The 18,878-nt window shown below is 38.8% G+C and overlaps 1 protein-coding gene across 3 annotated transcripts in view; it reads right to left on the reverse strand.

The window, feature by feature from the left end:
- The window catches only part of nphp4 (nephronophthisis 4), a 102,822-nt gene that overhangs the window by 75,920 nt on the left and 8,024 nt on the right, over positions 1-18,878 (reverse strand). For all 3 annotated transcript variants that reach the window (XR_009713789.1, XM_061273107.1, XM_061273106.1), the window contains exons 3-6: positions 10,866-11,026; positions 10,594-10,658; positions 5,094-5,243; positions 3,106-3,242 (exon numbers count right to left, since the gene is read on the reverse strand). Coding sequence is in view for 2 of the 3 variants with exons in the window: in XM_061273107.1 (XP_061129091.1) it covers positions 3,106-3,242; positions 5,094-5,243; positions 10,594-10,658; positions 10,866-11,026 (513 nt within the window). In the remaining variant the exon portion in view is untranslated. The remainder of the gene's footprint in view (positions 1-3,105; positions 3,243-5,093; positions 5,244-10,593; positions 10,659-10,865; positions 11,027-18,878) is intronic.

Genomic DNA, 18,878 nt, shown 5'->3' on the forward strand with positions numbered 1-18,878 from the left:
ACCTCATGATGCACTGTACATGTACCCGCCACCCTATTCCTGCTTTTTTTGCACCAAATTTTTACACATGGACATCGAGTCAAAAACATTTACCCGCATTCACTGACACAACTAAAAAAAAAAAAGTGAGTTGGCGGGTAAGGCGACAGCATCACAAGCCAGCTTGATGACAATCCAGTGGGAGTCACACTTCAAAAGGTCACAGACTTTTTCTCTCTCTATCCGCATGTATTTGGCCCTCACACATGCACACTCATACGCAGTTTAATTAAAAGCTGTGAGCGACGTGACTTCTGCTTGTATTAACACCCCTCAAAGATGTGAGAATGTCGTCACAGTGTTCTGATGAAAATGAAAAAGCATAAATAATCTGCGCAGGACACGATGGTTGGTGAGTCGTAATTTGACAAAATTACGCTCTGGTTTTCAAACCGCTACTGTGGACAATGACGTGGGAGACAGCATGAAACAGCTCAGGTCCTTCACGTGACTTGTATTCAGCATGCATCAAAGGAAAGATTGTTTAGTTTTTTCTTTGCATTTCAGTACTGCAAAAGAAATAGTCTACTCTCAACAAGGGGTTTTAGTGAAGCAAAATCCTACATTAATATAATGGGTGGGCAGATTCAATACTCTGCCACCATCCATTTGCATTTAGCGCAACGATATGTTCCAGACCCACCTAATCAATACAGGTGAAAATCTGATAGAGATCGTCTACTCAGTGGGCCCTTTTTATCACAAACGTTACATTACAGAAATATTAAAAAATTGTTAACGCGCACTTTTTTAGTAAGTGAGCAACTTACAACCTCACCTACAAAACTGTTACTATGATGACTTGCCCTGACTGGAATAATCACAGGGATGCACAGTCGCTGCTGATAGCGAGCCTCAAAACTTCATCAGTCATGGCGGAGCGGTATTGGGACTTTTCTCAAAGCCCAGAAAATGTTGCTCCATATTTCCCTTCTTTGATGTAGCCATAGTACATCGGCAGATGAGGCAAATCAGGGCTCGAAACTAACGATTGCCCGATTGCCCGGGGCAAGTAGCGATGGCAGACGGGCAAGTAGAATTTTTTCCTCACTTGCCCGAACTTGCCCTGCCATAATACCATGTTTTCAAGCTGTAAAAAGACGATTTTGTGCATAATTTCTCGCAACTTCTGCCGCTTCTGGTCCGACATTTTGTTTTCTAGGGAGCGGTTAGTTTCTCGTGTAAGTCTGCAATACATTGATAACGGCAAAGCGCTTCGTAATTAAATGCATGCTCTCTCACCCGTCCCTGGCTCTTCTGCGCCTGCGCACCAGCAGAGCTTGTTTCCGGTTGGCGGATACGAAGGCATATGAAGGCAAAACTTATAGTGTTGTCTTTTTTATTGCAAAAATGTGTCGGGCAAGTAAAAATCCACTCCAAAAAAATTCGGGCAAGTAAAATTTTGTTTCGGGCAAGTAAAATTTTCTCCAACTTACCCGAGGGCAACTTGGGCAAAAAATAAGCTTCGAGCCCTGCAAATGCAGTTTAAGAAAATATATCCTCCCACTCCGTCTATGGAAATACTTGATCCCCTAGTAGGTGTTAATTTTTTATTAATTTTAGAATAGACGAAACATAAAGGAGCCGAATCCGGAAACTGGTCTGATAGTTTTGTGGCTGAATGCGCCATTTTATGTCCATGCCCGGTGACGAATCGTCGACATTAATTGCAGCTCTGCTTAACACAACCTGTTGGGCCTTTGCAAGCTTATAATGGAAAAATATAATGGAAAGGTGAGTAATGGGTTAGTCATGGCTTCACTGTTATATCAGCACTTTTCTCTCCGCAACCTCACCTTTTTTCCTATTTCTTTTATTTCCTATTTTCACGTGACGGCACTGCTAATAAGCTTGCTACAAAGAAGAGAGGGAGAATAATGATAACCAAAATATACATTTGAATGCAAAATAACATTATGTATGTATGCTCGATTCTGCATTCTTACAAGAATAGCAAGGCTACTTTTGCACATGTCAAATATGATAAACCATCTTGTTTCTTTGGAGCCCAACAAGGAGAGAATACATTACTGTAAGTCACATTTCATTGGGAGGTAATGTGCAATGGCAGCTCTCGAGAAAAAAAAGAGAATTTTGTTTGCAGATTATATAAATAAAGACTGAGATAAAGAAAAATGCCAAGACGGAGGAAATAATCCTGTAGAGGTGTGTCAAGGCTATCACAGTTATGTTTAATTTGACAAATGTGCCTCTAAACCACAAGTGTCGTGTCAAACCCACGGCCCGGGGGCCAGATACGGCCCGCCACATCATTTTATGTGGCCCGCGAAGACAAATTGTGCATCAAATTTGTGTTATTACTAGAATTGCAAATTGTCTTCACTTTTAATAATATCTTTTGTTTTTAAATATTTGACCAGTTTTTACTCGTCTGATTTGAAAACAAGTTATTTGTCAGTTTGTTTTGTAGCTTTTACTGTATATAATATGAGGTGCTCATACATTTATTTGGGTTGACAGTCATAATGGCCCTTCGAAAGAAGCTATGACTACAATGCGGCCCGCTAAAAAAATGAGTTTGACACTACTCTAAACCATTAAATGGTATCAGTGTACGTGCATGAGTATCATAAAAGCACATTTCAAATATGCATGTGCAAGAATGTTTGCTGATTGTTGGTGAAATAATGTTGAAATCATTCAAATCAAATTTCATTTGGAACAAACACTAAAAAAATTATGACATGTAAAACTTCGAAAATTCTTTAACTAAATTCATATATATATATATATATATATATAGACTCATTTGTAAATTGGTACCCTCATTTGAACAAATTTGAGTATAGGGTCAGGGTCAATTTTGTTGGTATTGGTGCATTTGGTCGCAATTTAAATTAGAAAATCTCATTCAGCTTTTTGGAATATGTATTGCTTATGTAGGACTGATTGATGGAGCTCTCAAATGTTGGCTCTCAATGACATATGCTGTTGGGTGCGCGAACAATAAAATGATCATTTAATAGGTGATTTGTTCCAGTTAACACCAGAGTGGCATGTGAAAAGTGGATAAAGGCCAAGCATGTCATGGCGTAAAGGCTTTACCGTGTTCTGGCAGTCGGCATTGATGAGCTGCAGCACCTGACTCTCGAAGGCCTCGAGGGATGGCTGGAGGCTGATTGTCAATCTGCTCAGGGTGAAGGGTAGCATCTTGAGCAACATAGGTTTCAAGAGTGCATCCCCTGTTGACAGCAAAAAAACTAGCATCAAAGTATGTTTATGCCATTTGCATCTCTGGGATTTTCTTCTTTGCTTCCAAGAGCATTCCAGCTTCGCTCCGGGCACTTGCCCTCTTCACTGAATTCAAACTCTGCTATGTTGGATTGCAGTTCAAAAACAATGTTACAAAATAAACTGGAAGTTACAAAAGGGATATTTTATGTGAACTATGACTCATTTATTCCTAGAAAACCTATTCTGGCAAAGCCCAATTTGTGCTCTCCTAAAGAAGGGAATAAGATCAGAAAATATATTATTCCATATTACAGTCATGCCAGTACAACTTAAATGTGAGCACAGAACATTGAAGAATGGAAGAAACTAAGCAGAACATTTGCTTAATGTTTGCTTCCAGAAAAACTTGCAGCCTTACTTAGCATGGATCCCAGAGATAATTCAATAAAATTCTCCTCACTGTTTTAACCTTTAAAAAGTTGACACGTTACTTGTTCGTATTCTCTGAAGTCAGGAGAAAAGCTGCTTTTACGTCTGATGACCTTTAACACTTTGGCTCAAGATGACATATTGCTAAAGCAAGTGGATTCATCGGTAAGTTAACACTGCGATATGGATTGTGATCATGCAGAGAAAACCGGGGAATTGACAAAAGTACAAACAACCATCAAAGGAAAGACAATCATACATTTTTTTTAGATGAGAACTGAAAGAAAGATCAGGTCTAATATACAAAGTGTTTTTCTGTGGCCAGTGATTCGCATTTTTTTTTTTTTTTTACAAGGTAGGGTACAATCACAAGATTTGCACCCAGTGAGAGAACAAACTGGTAGTTACTTAAACTTTAGTGACCTTGTGTCTAAATGGATTGATATAACACAAATTCAGTAATAAACAGGCAGGGAGACCGGATTTTGCTCTTCACTTTTTCTGCGGCCATATTTCTGCTCTTCACAAAAGGTACAATTTAAATCACATAGTTATTACAGTATAATGGTTGGTCTTTCTGCTTTTAGTTGACCCAAGCCACAATTATAACAGTCCTTCGATGCGCAATGTCATCTCATGAGTATTTACTAGTAGACGAAAGAAAAAAAACTTTTGGGAAATTCAAAGTTGGGGGATTCATGGTACTGTGATAAAAAAATATAACCGTGGAGCATTTGATTGCCGTTTTTGTCTCGAGAGCGCACGTTTTGAATGCAGTGTGAATATCAAGCCGGAGGGGTCTTAAAACGCAGCTTAGGTCTCCTCTGCTCGCAGAGCCAGAACATAACGAGGATTAGTCTGTTACCAGACCTTCCACAAACTCCCAATGATTGCAGCTCAGTACTGCCATACTTCATTGCATTCCCTCTGAGTAACTCACTCCCAGAGCACTTTTGACATTTCAACTTCTGATTGAAAAAAGTTCCCAAAGAGGACAGAGGTATAAACTGTCAAAAATGTTCACAACAGTAGCTCCTGAAGTTTATTTTGCGCCTGTACTCATGTGATTTAATTGGAGTTTATTAAACAGCAAAAACTAAAATTACTCTTTTTACTCAAAATATTTATCAAAAAATAGCCCTAGTTGCTCTATAATTATGGTAAATATTTGAGTTTTCCTGCACCCAACCCCCAAAACATTTCCTCACACACTTTGTGTTGTTTGCCATTATGTTATTAGTTCAAGGGCAGTTTCTAAGTTTTTGTGTGGCTAACTTGACATATGACTGGGTTTTAGAATTTTCTAATGATTTCATTTTGTGGTTCTTTTGATTGCATACCAGACAGTTAATCAAAAATAAACCCGGGAGGAATGAGGACTTCCACGTGAAATGGGCCAGACATTATAGCCTATAAGGAGGATAATTTACCTCTTGGAGAAGGTGAAAGTCCAGGAATGTTCTCACTGCTTGACACGAGGACATTCTCTGGAAGGAGGTGCATCATAGAAGCCAGTGCAGGGTGTGCTTTTAGCACACATTCCAAGTGTGTCTCATTAATAGCTTTCAGATGATCACTGTCTGTCAACACAAAAAAATTGGATACACTTCAACGAATGTATATAATTTCTAAAGACACAGGGAAACTGTTATGATGAATACAAAACAATGACTAGATAAAGTAAACATCTAAAGTTGAGTTTGCCCATCTGTTTTTTAGTTATCAGACTACTTCCTGGTTCATGGAGGAGAATAAATCGACTGTATGGTGTTATTATGCTTCTCTGTGGTGGACAGTTCCATTGGTGCCACGATGACTCAAAGGGAAAATAAACTTTTTTGGGCATCCTTGTACCTCATACAATGTATTTTTTTCTTGGGTTCTAAGCCGCTGCACTAAAATTTTGGGGGGAAATAGCTTTGCATTTTAATTATTTATTTCTTTATGTTTTATCTGTCTTTATAGTTAATTTTTTGCCGTATTCAAAAGTATTGGAAAATTGAGGCCAATTTTGGCTAATGTTTGTATGATGGCGTTTATACAGCTGTCTGGTTATAATGTGTTTACCTCTACTGTGTTTGAATGTCTTCGCAGGCATACCCCTCTAAAGCCGAGCATACACATTTAGTGCTGTTTATTGTTTGATTATTTATTGTAATCTGGCACACAAGGGAAGCAAAACAATCATCTTCTACACACTTAGGGCAGAATGATCCATCTCCATGGTGCATCACAGTGTACTATTTTCAGTCGCCTGACAACATGACACCCAAAACACAGTCGCTTTCATTATTCAACATTTCATTTGGCTGTCAGCAACCTCACTGCAATATTCCCTTACATCGCCAGCATCATTTTCCAGGTCTTTACCGAAATGACAGCATTCAAATTGGAAAATATGCGTCTCCAGAAAGGCGTCAGCGGCACATATAAGCCTGTGGTGTGAGCGATGAGCACAATGTTGTCATCTTTCAAGCAGTTCATCCCACCACATGTTGCTCGCAACAATCCCAGCCATCAACTAACATCTGCAAGGTGAGCAAATGGGAGTTTGGTGCCTTCCTTCAAGCCACGACAGCATCACAATGTTTTACTCTGACAAGGTTAATGATTGCACTTTCAGCAGCATCAATGACAAATCAGTACAAGTTGCATTCCTGACTATAGAGGCTGAGACATCAACCTCAAATCACAAAACCATCAAGTTCTTCATTCCTCCTTCGTCAAAATGTCCTGGAACAGAGTGCCGTAGCCATATGCAGATGACACACGTACCCGTATGCACAACATTTTTATGCCAATAGATGTTCCATACATTGTCCATTAATATCTAGATTTTTTGTCATAAAAATAACAACATTTACACACATCAGTCCATATATTTAAGAGGCATTTAAGCCAGCAATTAGTCTACAATTAATGACATGTTGTACAAAACCACACAGGCACCTGTTCAATGAAAATGTTCAGGAAATGAAATTGATCTAAGGTTGTCAAGCATTCCACTGCAAGTGGCACCAACGAGAGTGTGGTTGCAATACCAAGTGGAGAACTCAGTTAATTAAAGAACCATCAACTCTTAAACATATTTAGCATGTTTAATTCCAGTTTGTCTTCGTTGGGGTTGAAGGTCAATTGAAGACTATCCCCTCTCAGGGTACACCCTTGGACTAATGCAGTGCTTCTCAATTATTTTCTGTTACGCCCCCCCCCCCTAGCAAGAAGAAAACTATTCGCGCCCACCGTGACTATCCTAACTTGTCTTGTAAGTCGTAAAATGTTGCACTGTCGCAAACGTGACAGAAGTAACAATGAGAGCGCCACTGCCCCCTGCTGTAGTAAATGCGCAATTACACTTTATTCTAGTACTGCCAAAAAAAAAGCCTGTTCCCCAGGGTCACACGCGCCCCCCCAGATATAGCACCGCGCCCGCGCCACTATTTGAGAAGCACTGGACTAATGGCAAGCCTTTTTTTTTTTTTTACCTCTGAATAAATTGACTTAACTCCCTTCTGTTTTATTTTCATATTCTATTTCGAATTTTACAAGTATTCTTATTCAATGTTAAACATTGGTTGGAAAATGTGACCACATTGACTGAAAGAATATGTACCACTGTGAGAGAAATTTTAACATTTCTAATCTGTTGTAGATTGAACAATTGGATATTGTTTGCCACTGATCCACAGTAGTTGCTGTTGTTTTTATGTGCAATGAAAGTTTATTTGAAGGCGAATTTAAAAATATTTTTCAAAGACCTACTAATGGAATATGTGGTGGATTACAAAACATCTTTGTGCTCTCTTCTCCGACAACTTTTTCTTCCCCCCCAACATGACACTTCCTACAAAAATGTCTAAACCTAAAAAACAAACAGTCCAGTGGTGAAAGCTGCTTTCAGTTCTAACACACTCCCTATCGAGAAATGCAGAAGTAACAGAAAGGAAGAAAAAGGAGAGCAGTATGTATCCAACAGAACTTGCTTGGCACACCTGTCCAGTTGCCAACAACTTTTTCATCATTTATTGCTTTTTATTCATAATGCATCATCCTCAAGTACCTGTCTGATGCTGTGTGCATAGATTAGAAAAACAGCCCTAAAAAAAGACTCCTTACAGCTGCAGCACACAGTGTGTGCAGCCTCAGAGTCATCTGAGGAGCAGGTTGGCACAAGATGTGAAAACGAAATGGATCTGAGGTACAGATGCAAAAAAATAAGTAAATAAAAAATGGCTCAGCATCAGACAAACAGTAGCAGTGGGTTTTGGGAGAGGTTGAATGGAAAGAAGAAATTAATAGAGATGATTACAAAAAAATATAACCTTCATGGATGGATGGAAGTACAAACATCTAGAATGCTAGAGTGGGGGCTGGTGCTTAGCTACCAGTAACATGAGTCTGCGTCTACACTTGCATTATTATTTTCAGTTATAGGCAGGATACTGCTAGAATTTAAATGGGTGACCTGTATATATTACGGGTTATTGCCATTTTAAAGAAATTAGTTTCATTAGATTCTGTCTCTCAATTGTAATGTGTACTTCCATGTTACTTTTGAGTTACTTTCACAAAAAGACAGAGGCAGAATTCTAAAGTTAAGACAATTAACTTTAACATCGATGGCCTTTAACATGACAGCAAGACCAAAAGAGCAGATTTCCTACAATAACCCCAGGAGGTTTACTTTCAGTTAAAAATTTTACTTTGACAAAGATGTGAAATGTTTTTCGCTTTATGTGTTTGATTAAAATAAAAAATAAGTGGCCTCTGGTCATGCTTTGCCACAGTCGTGTTGCTAAATATTTGGCCAATAAAGCTCAATTCAGTCCAAATAAGCCTTAAAATGAGATGATGATCTGTGTGAATGAATTTAAAATCCCAGTTTTTACGCAGCTCAAATAAACAAGAAAAGTGGTCAAGTCAGTCCAACATTAAAATGCATTGTCGCTCACGCTACTGAGATTGTACCATGAATGTCTATTAGCCTTGTGCCCGTCGATCTTTTCCATAAAAAAAATCTGAAATACAGGGGACTAGTTTAAATTTCAGCTCACTACAACAAAATATTCACAAGTCAGTGTTCTATCTGCACCCGCCAGAAGCTTCCACGCAGAAGGCAAATCTCTGTGGACACAACACAAACATACAAGTGAGCACGACTGCCGGACTTGGCAGGGCTCAAGTTTGCTGGCTTGCCTGACTGACATCACAAAACAAAGGTGGGTACATTATCTACAGGACAAGGGAATTAATAACCGAATAAGATATAATTTCTGCCAACATGTTACACATGATGTTCCAATGAGATATATAAAAGGAAATTAAATGCAGCTTCTTAAACATTGTTTTGTGTTACCAGCAACACACGTGACATGATCAACGTGCCCAAAAAGTTTGTAGAAGCAAAGGAATGTCAGGCTAAGCGAATAAAGGGGAATTTAGGGCGTATATTCTCGTCATAAATCTTTAACACAGGACACCAATGACCAGTAAAAGAAAACATGTGTCTCTTATCCAGCAGCACAATTGACTTTTATTTTTACAGTTCTTGGCTCTCTCCCATAAATTCCCCTTTCAAAAGGTTTCACATCAAGACACTGTGTCTCCCTGTCACAATGATGGAGATAGAAGTCAGAGCGAAAAAAGGGCTGTGGCCATAAAAGGGCTAAAACACCATGAGTGGCAGCAAGCAGTGTGCCGCTTGAAACAGAAGAGCAACGTTTGACTAAACAACGAGCCGTGTAGTTAATAATTCAACCCATGTAAGAGTCCGTTCGAAAGAGGCCTTTCTAATATTCATGGGACATGATAGCCAAGACAAGAACCCTGTGCTCTCACTGAACACATTGTTATTCATACTGTAAAGCGCTACAGTCTTTTGTAATTTATAGCCTGACTTTTTAACAAACTGCCTTTAAACAACCATGAGATTAAGGGGAAACCTTGAAAGGATTTGTTTTTACATTTAATTAAAATGATGACATAACCTTTCTAATGGGTGTGCTTCCTACAAACACAATTAGCTTAAAACTTTAAGCAGTATTTTGTTGGCAAACAGCATGAAAATCTTTTCATTGATGGTTGAGGTATTATTGATTGGTCACAGTTTTATTAATTTTTAAGTTTTAGTAATTTGAGTTCATTGCAAGCAGTAGAGGCGCTGTTGATTCACGCAACTCATTTGCAGTCAAAATAAGAAAATGATATCAGCTAAAGTCAACATTCATGCACACCTGCGAATATTCATAAAATGTATTTAAATAGATGCTACAATTGATATTTACATGTGAAATGTAAATATTTCCTGTAGAAATTGGCAGAAGATTTACTTTTCTCTGCTCATCAGTGACATTTTGTGTTTACATATGTCTGCTTTTTCTTTTATTCAATGAAATGAATTGAACAGAATTGCAGGAGTTCAAAACATTCAGATGGGGATTCTTCCTTCCATTGTTTGAAAACCCACACAAACAGTCAATTTACACAGGCTAGCCAGGGTGACATAGTTGGCATCTCAAATTCTCTACATTATTTTGGTTTATGGGGGGAAAGGCCCATTTTAAGAGCATGCAAAGCTCGGGTTTTATTGTTAAAACAAATTATGCATAAATCTTGGTTCACTCATTTGAAAGCAACTCAGATTCAAAACACATGTTTTCATTCCATTTGAAATTAAGTTTAAGACCAACTTCATAACACATCACTGTTTTATCGTTTCCACTCTCATGATTGTACAATGTCACAAGAAATCTTTCAGGGAATTATTTCTTTAAGAATGTTGATTTATTTTATGATTCATTAAATTCTTCTTATCATGTCAACATTAAGACTTTGAAATAATTATTTAAGACAATGTGTGGCTTTTTTGGGGGGGATTAATAGATTTTAAGACTTTTTAAGGATCTGTAGAAACTATATAAAGATTCTTACAGTCAACGATATCCTTCAGCAGTGGGTGTAAAAGAACTCTTGGTGACCCATGAAGTAGATTCAATCTATGGTTTGAAAGCAAAAACAAACATAAAAGATCAGTATATTTGGCCTTGTACACGTATGACATTGTATAGCAAAAGTACAAACAAGACAGAATATTATGGACTGGATTCAAGGAGCCACCCTGACATAACATTAACGTCCGATATAACCTTTCGACAAGAACATTCATTTCTGGCTGCTAAGGATGACTAAGATAGGCTCCTCACCTTCTGTCCCCTTGAGGCTCTGTCTTGTTGGGGAAAAGATCCAAAACAGTGAAGCCTTGCCCGAGGGCTTGTTCTGAGCCATCTGACCTTGTTGACAATGCCACCAGCTCCAAAACCAACACGTTGCTGGGCAACCTCAGAGATGTGTGGAAGTACAATATCTGGAGGAAAGGAGAATGTTGTTATAAAAAGGGACTTGCTCAGAATACAAAATGGGACTTGTTCAAGGCCTCAGCATTGTATACTGAAAGACATTAGAGGAAAAACATTAGGGGCGTGAACTAACTGCCAACAAACAGCAAACTGAAACAATGACACCATGAACACAATGTCACAGAAGGTTGATTGGTTGAGTGAAATGGTTAGTGAGAATTCTGAGAATAAAGAGAGAATTCTCACTGTAAAGTCAAGATTTTGAGAATAAAGTCAGTATTGTGGCTTCAAAGTGACAATTCTATGAATAACATCAGAACCCTGTGTCCCTCTATTTATTTTCTTCACTAACCTAAATCCTCTTCCGTATATATGTACATGTCCTTATGCCCTTAATTCCCATACAGTTCATGAGAATTTGCAAGTATACACTGGTTGTTGTAAACCCTTTTTATATTTGTGTATTAAATCAACATCATCATCACTGAACTTCAGGTTAAATAATCCGTGTAACAAAGTAGGAAACACAAGAAGGAAGGAATATCGTGAAAACTGATTGTAGGTAGAACAAACTTGAACACAATATGAAAAACGCTTTCTTGGAAAATGTTTCATTGATATGGTGTGCTGCTTTTGATGTTCTCTCTCACTCTTCATCCTGCAGTTCCTGTAAAAGAGTAGTCAGACAGACATCAGATTGGCAGGATAACCCGACTATGGAGAATTCGTCATCACACGTCTCACATTCATGAATGTGTGCCTCTCTGCTGAATAGACTTGCAAAGGTTTAACCTTGCTATTTTTACCAGGGTTCAGAGGAAGACACTCAAGTCTTTTGGGAGACTTTTTGTAGTCCGCCGTAGTTGTGGTGGTAATTGTTTCCAAAATCTGTTTTGCCATTCAAATTGAAAATAAGGCACAGAATCTCACTTATTCACACACAGAAAGGCTTGAATATGAGTTTAAAACATTATTCATCTGATATACCACCCACCAACCCCCCCTCAGCTGATGTATTATTCTTTAAAGCTATAAATATGATTGCTTCATTTTCATAGTGCAATTAAACCTAGTAGACCTTTCCTCGACTTTCAGTCCCCATAGAACTGTAGCACATTTTGAACATTTTAATTAAGAAACCAAACCATGCATCTATTTTCTATAGGGTTTCCTACTTCAACCACTTTAAATCATTGGTGCATTGGATTAATATACTGATTTACAACTATACATAATCTGTTTTATTTGTAGGAACAAATGGCAAAACTATAAATGTGACCCACTGTACAACCTATACAACTCAATGGGAGACAAAAAAATACCCTAGCATTTCTAGCAGTAGCCAGAAGTTTTTGTGCTGACTGGCATTTGAAAATATTCACAATTCCATCGACAGTGACTGAGCTCCCACTTTCATGTGAAGAAAAGCTTGATGTTGTCAAAAGGACATTCATTGGAGGTGTGGTGCTCATTTGGTGCTGAAAAGTAACCTGTTTGTGTTCACGTTCTTTGCCCAAAAAGTCCCACTGATTTCATCAGATCAAACACATGCGTTTGGGAGATTTCAAATGTCCTTGGACATATAAAGACAGAGATCGTTGTCTCAATACTGACTGAATCATTAGTGTTGTTGTGCATTCATTTCGTTGTTTCCTTTGATTTATTGATGTATTAATGCATGATTAATGGAAAAGGCAACCCCAAAATATATTTTTAATAATATGTTCTGTGCAGCCCAACTAGTCAAAACACTGTACGGTTTTTTTATGGAATATGAATTAAACAGGCAAAATTCACCTGTTATTATCCATCTCAGGGGTGGCCATTTTGCCAATTGATGTCTATTGAAAATGACATCACAGCTGCCAGGTCTCAGGTCTCAATCAATAGTGGCTCACTTGCTTTCTGAAGCTGAGCTATGATTGGTTGTGACCTGGCAACTGTGATTCTGACCACTGTCAGTCGAAATCAACTGCCTGCAGAGGTGGATAACGACCGGTGAGTTTTGCTCCTTAACTCATATTCCACAAACGAAATACGGTGTTTAAACTAGGGAGGGCACATACCACATATTGTACAGAAAATTAAGGGATTGACTTCCCCTTTAAACATGCAGCATCTTTCTGTCAAGTTCAAGAAACAAACGGGAGAGTTCAGCCTTCAGATAATTCATACTGTCTATCAGTCAGTATTGAAAGGCTTCCATGCAATTTCCTTTCCAAACAGAAGACGCACCTTTGACTGGATTTTTCTTGAACCTTTACAAATACATTAATTCCAATGTCATCTGGTACTTCACAGGGACTCAGGGTAATCCAGATGTGAACATTGTTCCTAACAGATTTTCCAATAAAAGGGTCCAATTTCTTTTTCATCTTTTTCTCACTGCTTTGATACATGTCCAAATTCATTCTCTTGCAATCTCTGGCAAAGGGAAAGAAAACAGAAATGGGAGTGGGTGAAAGAAGTCCCATGAAGCACGTGCTCAATTTCTGTTTAACTGACCGGCTGGTTATGAATATGATAACAGACGTGCTGGGGAAAATAGTCACAGTAGTAATTGAGTCCCTGAGGCTTTACAATTGTTTAGAAAAGAATATTATTCAAAAGTCTCCCAAAAACAAGTTGGTGTGGGCAAGGATGGCTGCCCTTGGGCAGGAAGCAGCACTAATAGCTTTAAATTCAAAGTTGCCTTGTTCACACACTCAATCTTCCACTCAAGGACAAACTGCCTGCCGTTATAACAACTACCCAGGCCCCTGTGAAGGCCTATTTACACAATTTCATAGAAATTCTCCAGTTATACATACACGTGTATGTCTGAGATTAAAGTCATCAGAATTTTGCAGCATTGGAAGGGTGGCCTACATAAAAACACAATTCAGCTTTGACACATTATGAGAGTAATTACAAACTCTCACTTTATTGTTGACTTCCACATGACTATGCCCTGAGATTTTGCTATTATAAGACAAAGTTCTATGAAGATGGGCAAGGACGTTCACGCCAGAGGATTCTCGGTCGTGAAGCGTTCATACAAGGTTTGTAATGCATTCCCAACAAGCAGTGAGTGAAAGAGTTGTTTCATTGGCACAAAATCAGCAGGTTACATTTCACATCCTCTCAGAGTGAAATTCTTTGGCTGCCACTGGATTTGGAAAGATTAGATAGTTGCGCAGATGATAAGGAAATTCTACGGCTGTCAGTTAATTTGAAGGGGAAATTACAGGAGCTTTTGTGACTGGTACAAGTCAGCCTGGACATACATCAGCAGACATAGACCAAGAATGTAAAAAGTGACCCAAGTAGAATATATGTAAGTGACAAAATCAGATTCCAGGAAAGACAAATTTTCTAAATGAGAGACCCAAAAAGTGGTACAAAAATTCAAATACTAACACTCAAATGGGCACAATTATTAGTACTTTATCACAAATATTCAGATATCATTCAAAATAACTGCTCTTAATAAAGATTAATCGTACTGGTTAAGTTCTGGTTGTACTAGTAAGACTTTGGTTGACTTTGTGTGTCCCCATTGTAAAAATAATTTTATATGCTAGATCATAATTCTGAATATCTTACTGTATCTATGGCATGGTTTTGTTAAACATTATACCAGAAACTTTTATTTCTTGACAAACCTTTCAAGCTATACATTTGGAAATAATAATAATGGGTTAACACCAAATGAAATTCTGGAACTTGTGACGTCTATTTAATAGGTCGAATGAATATGGCGAGCGTACAAACCTAAATGTGTGCCATCTTACGATAATGATTACTTTATTTGCATAAAAATAATGATTATTTGCCCATCTCCCAAGATGGATAAAGGAAGAGCAAAAAGATCTACAGACAACAACAGATAGAGGCCAAGGAGAAGCAACTGACTTATCAGCCAAAGATAAAATGACTTCAGTAATTACTGAATTCACAGCCCAATATCATGTACGTATATGAAATCCCTCCAAGGAGAGAGGGTGACAAAGAAGCAATTTATACCCACCAAGGAAAGAGCGCTTTACATGCTTAAATAAATTGGCTATTGAAGCACATTTTATGTTTGACATTTGTGGCATGAGAAAAAACCCTGATGGTTCTGAAAAATTACAGATCAGCGTTTGATGTTGACTGATGATTTTATAAATCATGATTCCTGATTTGAGGTGTCAGGGCAAACGACTGGAAAATCCCAGAGAAATTTTAAGGTTTGACATGTTTGTCATTACATTAGAGACCCCACAACACATGCAAGGTAATCATACTTTGGTATTGAGCTGAAACTGGAGGTTTTAGCATTTGCCAAATGCTTTGGGGGCAAATTACGACAGAAATAGTTCAGTGAGTGATTGCATAGGTAATTAACTGATTAACGCCGGGCCTGTAAATCCTTTACAATTGACAGCAACCATGTATTTCAGCTGATCTTGTGCAATTCTTTAGACGAGTATGCCAGTACCCCAAAGCTATGTGTCAAGTTTTGTCAAAATGATTTGAAAATACAGTAAGGCAATGAAATGTCGGATAGTATGTACAATATTTACTAAATTACATTTTGTGAGGTAAATATTTTGGCCTCCATGGACAGAGACGCAAACAAAGATGGATGATAGCTCGAGAACTGACGTGGACAAAATAAATGAGTCTGGAAGCTGGGCTCTTGACTCACAGAAGTCCTGAGAGGCCCTACCACCTCAATCACAACACCATCTAGTTTCAAGTAGAAAGGAGTAAACAAGAAAGCAATAGAGATTTGAATATTTCCTTGAGGCTTCCTTCCACTGGTCATAAGTGCAACCCTAAAGTTGCCATCCCTGGATCCCATTAGGTACATATATATATTTACTACTTTCTCCGCCTAGCGCTGCACATGCCAACATATCCTACATAATGAAACATCTCATGTTTAGCCAACCACAGATTGCAGTTCCCACTTGGTAAAGTCTTGGTTTTTCACCCATGTTTTGCTTCGCTTGACATTTAGTCTGTTTGAAATGCCCCATAGTCAGCCCGCAGGCACTGTATGGTGGGTGGGGGAGTGGGGGCCATGTGCACGTATGTGCACCTGTAAGCGCAGCCCAACAATCTGGAATATTTAAGTGACAGGCAAGAGCAGTTAGGTACAGTGTAAATCTGAAGTGAATCGATCCTGGTCTAAATTTGACCAAAATCTATCTACCTATACCTGCTTAGTATTTTGGACTGACTCGTCGAACAAAATGAGATAGACCAAATAGTGGACGGTGCCACACCATGGCCAAATACTTTGCAAAATCACATACGTAAATTATAATTTTATTAAACAAAAAGTTGTAATAATACTTTTTATAAATGGAGCAATTAAAGGGATACAGTTTTTTTACCATTGCTGTATATTGCAGAAGTGGTGATTATGAAAATTAAAACTCAATATTTGTAGTGACCCAATCATAATATTGTATGTTTAATACACAAATGAAAACAAGCACCTTAGATGTCAACATTTGTCATATGAGAAAAAAATATGGCATACTGTATTTGATTCTGAGGAGTCTTTTCCAGCAATATGGAAGAAATGCATGGAAAACAGTGTTCCGCCAAAGAGAATAAAAAAAAAATGAGAAAACCAATTTGCCAATAATTCAAAGCCATTCAGTCATATATGAAAAAAAATGAAAATAAAATATAGAAAACAAAGTCATTTTGGGCAAACAGGCTTCATTCACTGTGACACCAGAACTGAGCTTAGGGACAATGTGTCCAAAACACATACAAGTATCCACAACAACTCAACCGAGCTTTATTTGTAGAGCACTTTAAAAAAAACAAGTACAAAATCAGTAGTGCATTTCCCAAACATTTTGCACATTCAAAAGAGTCTTGTCTTCATTCCTCTGCCTGCGGCTGTCATTGTGCACCATCTAACGTTCAACATCAATGTACTCACAAGAAAAACAAACACTTTTCCAGAATGATGGCAGCATCATTTTCTTCTAACAGACAAACGAGCCAAACAGCTAAACACCTTCCACACATGTCTCACCTAACTTAAATATATGACGTCAGGTCATGTGGCCAATTAATTCCCTTAAGTTCCCAAGTCTATAGCTGTGTGGTGCAGGGCGGGTGTGCCACTCCAAAGTGTAAAGCTGTTAAGCAGCAGCTGCTCCGCTGGATGTTTTGTCCCTTTGGAGCTGAAATATTGATCAGTTCTCCGGCAGCCCTCGCAGACTCGGCCCCCACCATTCCCATGTATAATTGAAGCATATAACTCTCCCTTTCTGTGTGTGAGTGTGTGTGTGTGTGTGTGTGTGTGTGTGTGTGTGTGTGTGTGTGTGTGTGTGGCATGCCAGTTGGGAAAAGGAATTAAGCACAGAGGTACCCGGAAAGCCTCTCTGCGCTGCCATAGCGGCTGCTTTGTCCATCAATCATAAGGCGTTTTCACACAGAGGATTTCATGGGCTCGCTACATTTACTGAAGGGAGTGTCATACCTTGTGAAAGAACATCGTGAACAGAAGACACAAAAACACATCACTCGATACGAGTTCACTGCTGGTCATTTATCGGCACACTTAGCAGTTTAAAGCATGACTCCTCTAGGTCGTTTTGGGCTAATGAGCTTTCATACCAGCTCAGTGGCCTAGTGGTAGAGTGTCCGCCCTGAGACTGGAAGGTTGTGGGTTCAAACCCTGGCCGGGTCATACCAAAGACTATAAAAATGGGACCCATTGACTCCCTGCTTGGCACTCAGCATTAAGGGTTGGAATTGGGGGGTTAGATCACCAAATGATTCCCGAGCGCGGCACCGCTGCTGCTCACTGCTCCCCTCTCCCCCAGGGGATGGATTAAAATCACATGAGGATGGGTTAAATGCAGAGGACAAATTTCACCACACCCAGATGTGTGTGACAATCATTGGGACTTTAACTTTAACTTTAACTTAGATGGCAAGTCAACTGGTCGCTTTTATATGGCTAGTGCTGTTTCTAAATTGCAATCCCAGAAAAGCGGGGATTTGGCCGCAGTCTACCACATCTATTGGACTTTCTCGACAACACTCAAAACAATTCACAACTCATTTTCGTCAAACTTTCAAGGAGTTCTAATGCAGAAGGCCTATTGCACCGCGGTCTAATTCAATCATTGTCATTCAATGGGATGGTTTACACCCTTGTGACATAGCTACAGCCATCTGTAGCCTAGCTTGTAACATTTTCTAATTCTCTAGTTGCGATACAATTGCAGAATTGCTGTTCAACTAGACCATAACAAAATCTCCCAAACACATTTGATATGGTCCAATGAAAGCAAGGTGGAACTATTTGGCAAAAATTCCAAAAGGTAAGCTTACTGCAAATGTTCATCACTGAAAGTGCACCATATCTACGGTGAAGCATCATGATGGCAGCATCATGAGATGCATATTTCAGGAGAGCTCGTGCCCCCATGCCCCCGCCCCAGCTCCACCAGCGTCTCCCAATCCACATATAGGAGAACCACCATAATACATGTTTGCACTTCGTTTGAAGGAGTGAGCGGTGCAAGTCTGACTTTTTAACATTTGCTAATTGGAGTTAAATAATTTGTCTGAGAAACTATGATGGCTTCCTTGACGAGAGTCTGCCTGGTGTCCCTGAAAGGCTTTGTGATCAGCGGTGCATGCGATCAAACAACACCCCTCTGTCTCAGTCTACAGCCTCCGACTGGCTGGTTTTGTCGCACCTCGACAAGATTCAAAAATAAAATGAGCCTAGGTGGGGATGATTGTTCAAAAGATGATTTTAATATTCTCCAGTACACACAAAATATTGGTTTATTTTCTAAACTACACACTCTACCTTTAAGTACAACACACATTATAAGTAAAGTAAACACG

The sequence above is a fragment of the Syngnathus typhle genome, linkage group LG2, assembly GCF_033458585.1.
Source record: "Syngnathus typhle isolate RoL2023-S1 ecotype Sweden linkage group LG2, RoL_Styp_1.0, whole genome shotgun sequence".
Taxonomy (NCBI): Eukaryota; Metazoa; Chordata; class Actinopteri; order Syngnathiformes; family Syngnathidae; genus Syngnathus; species Syngnathus typhle.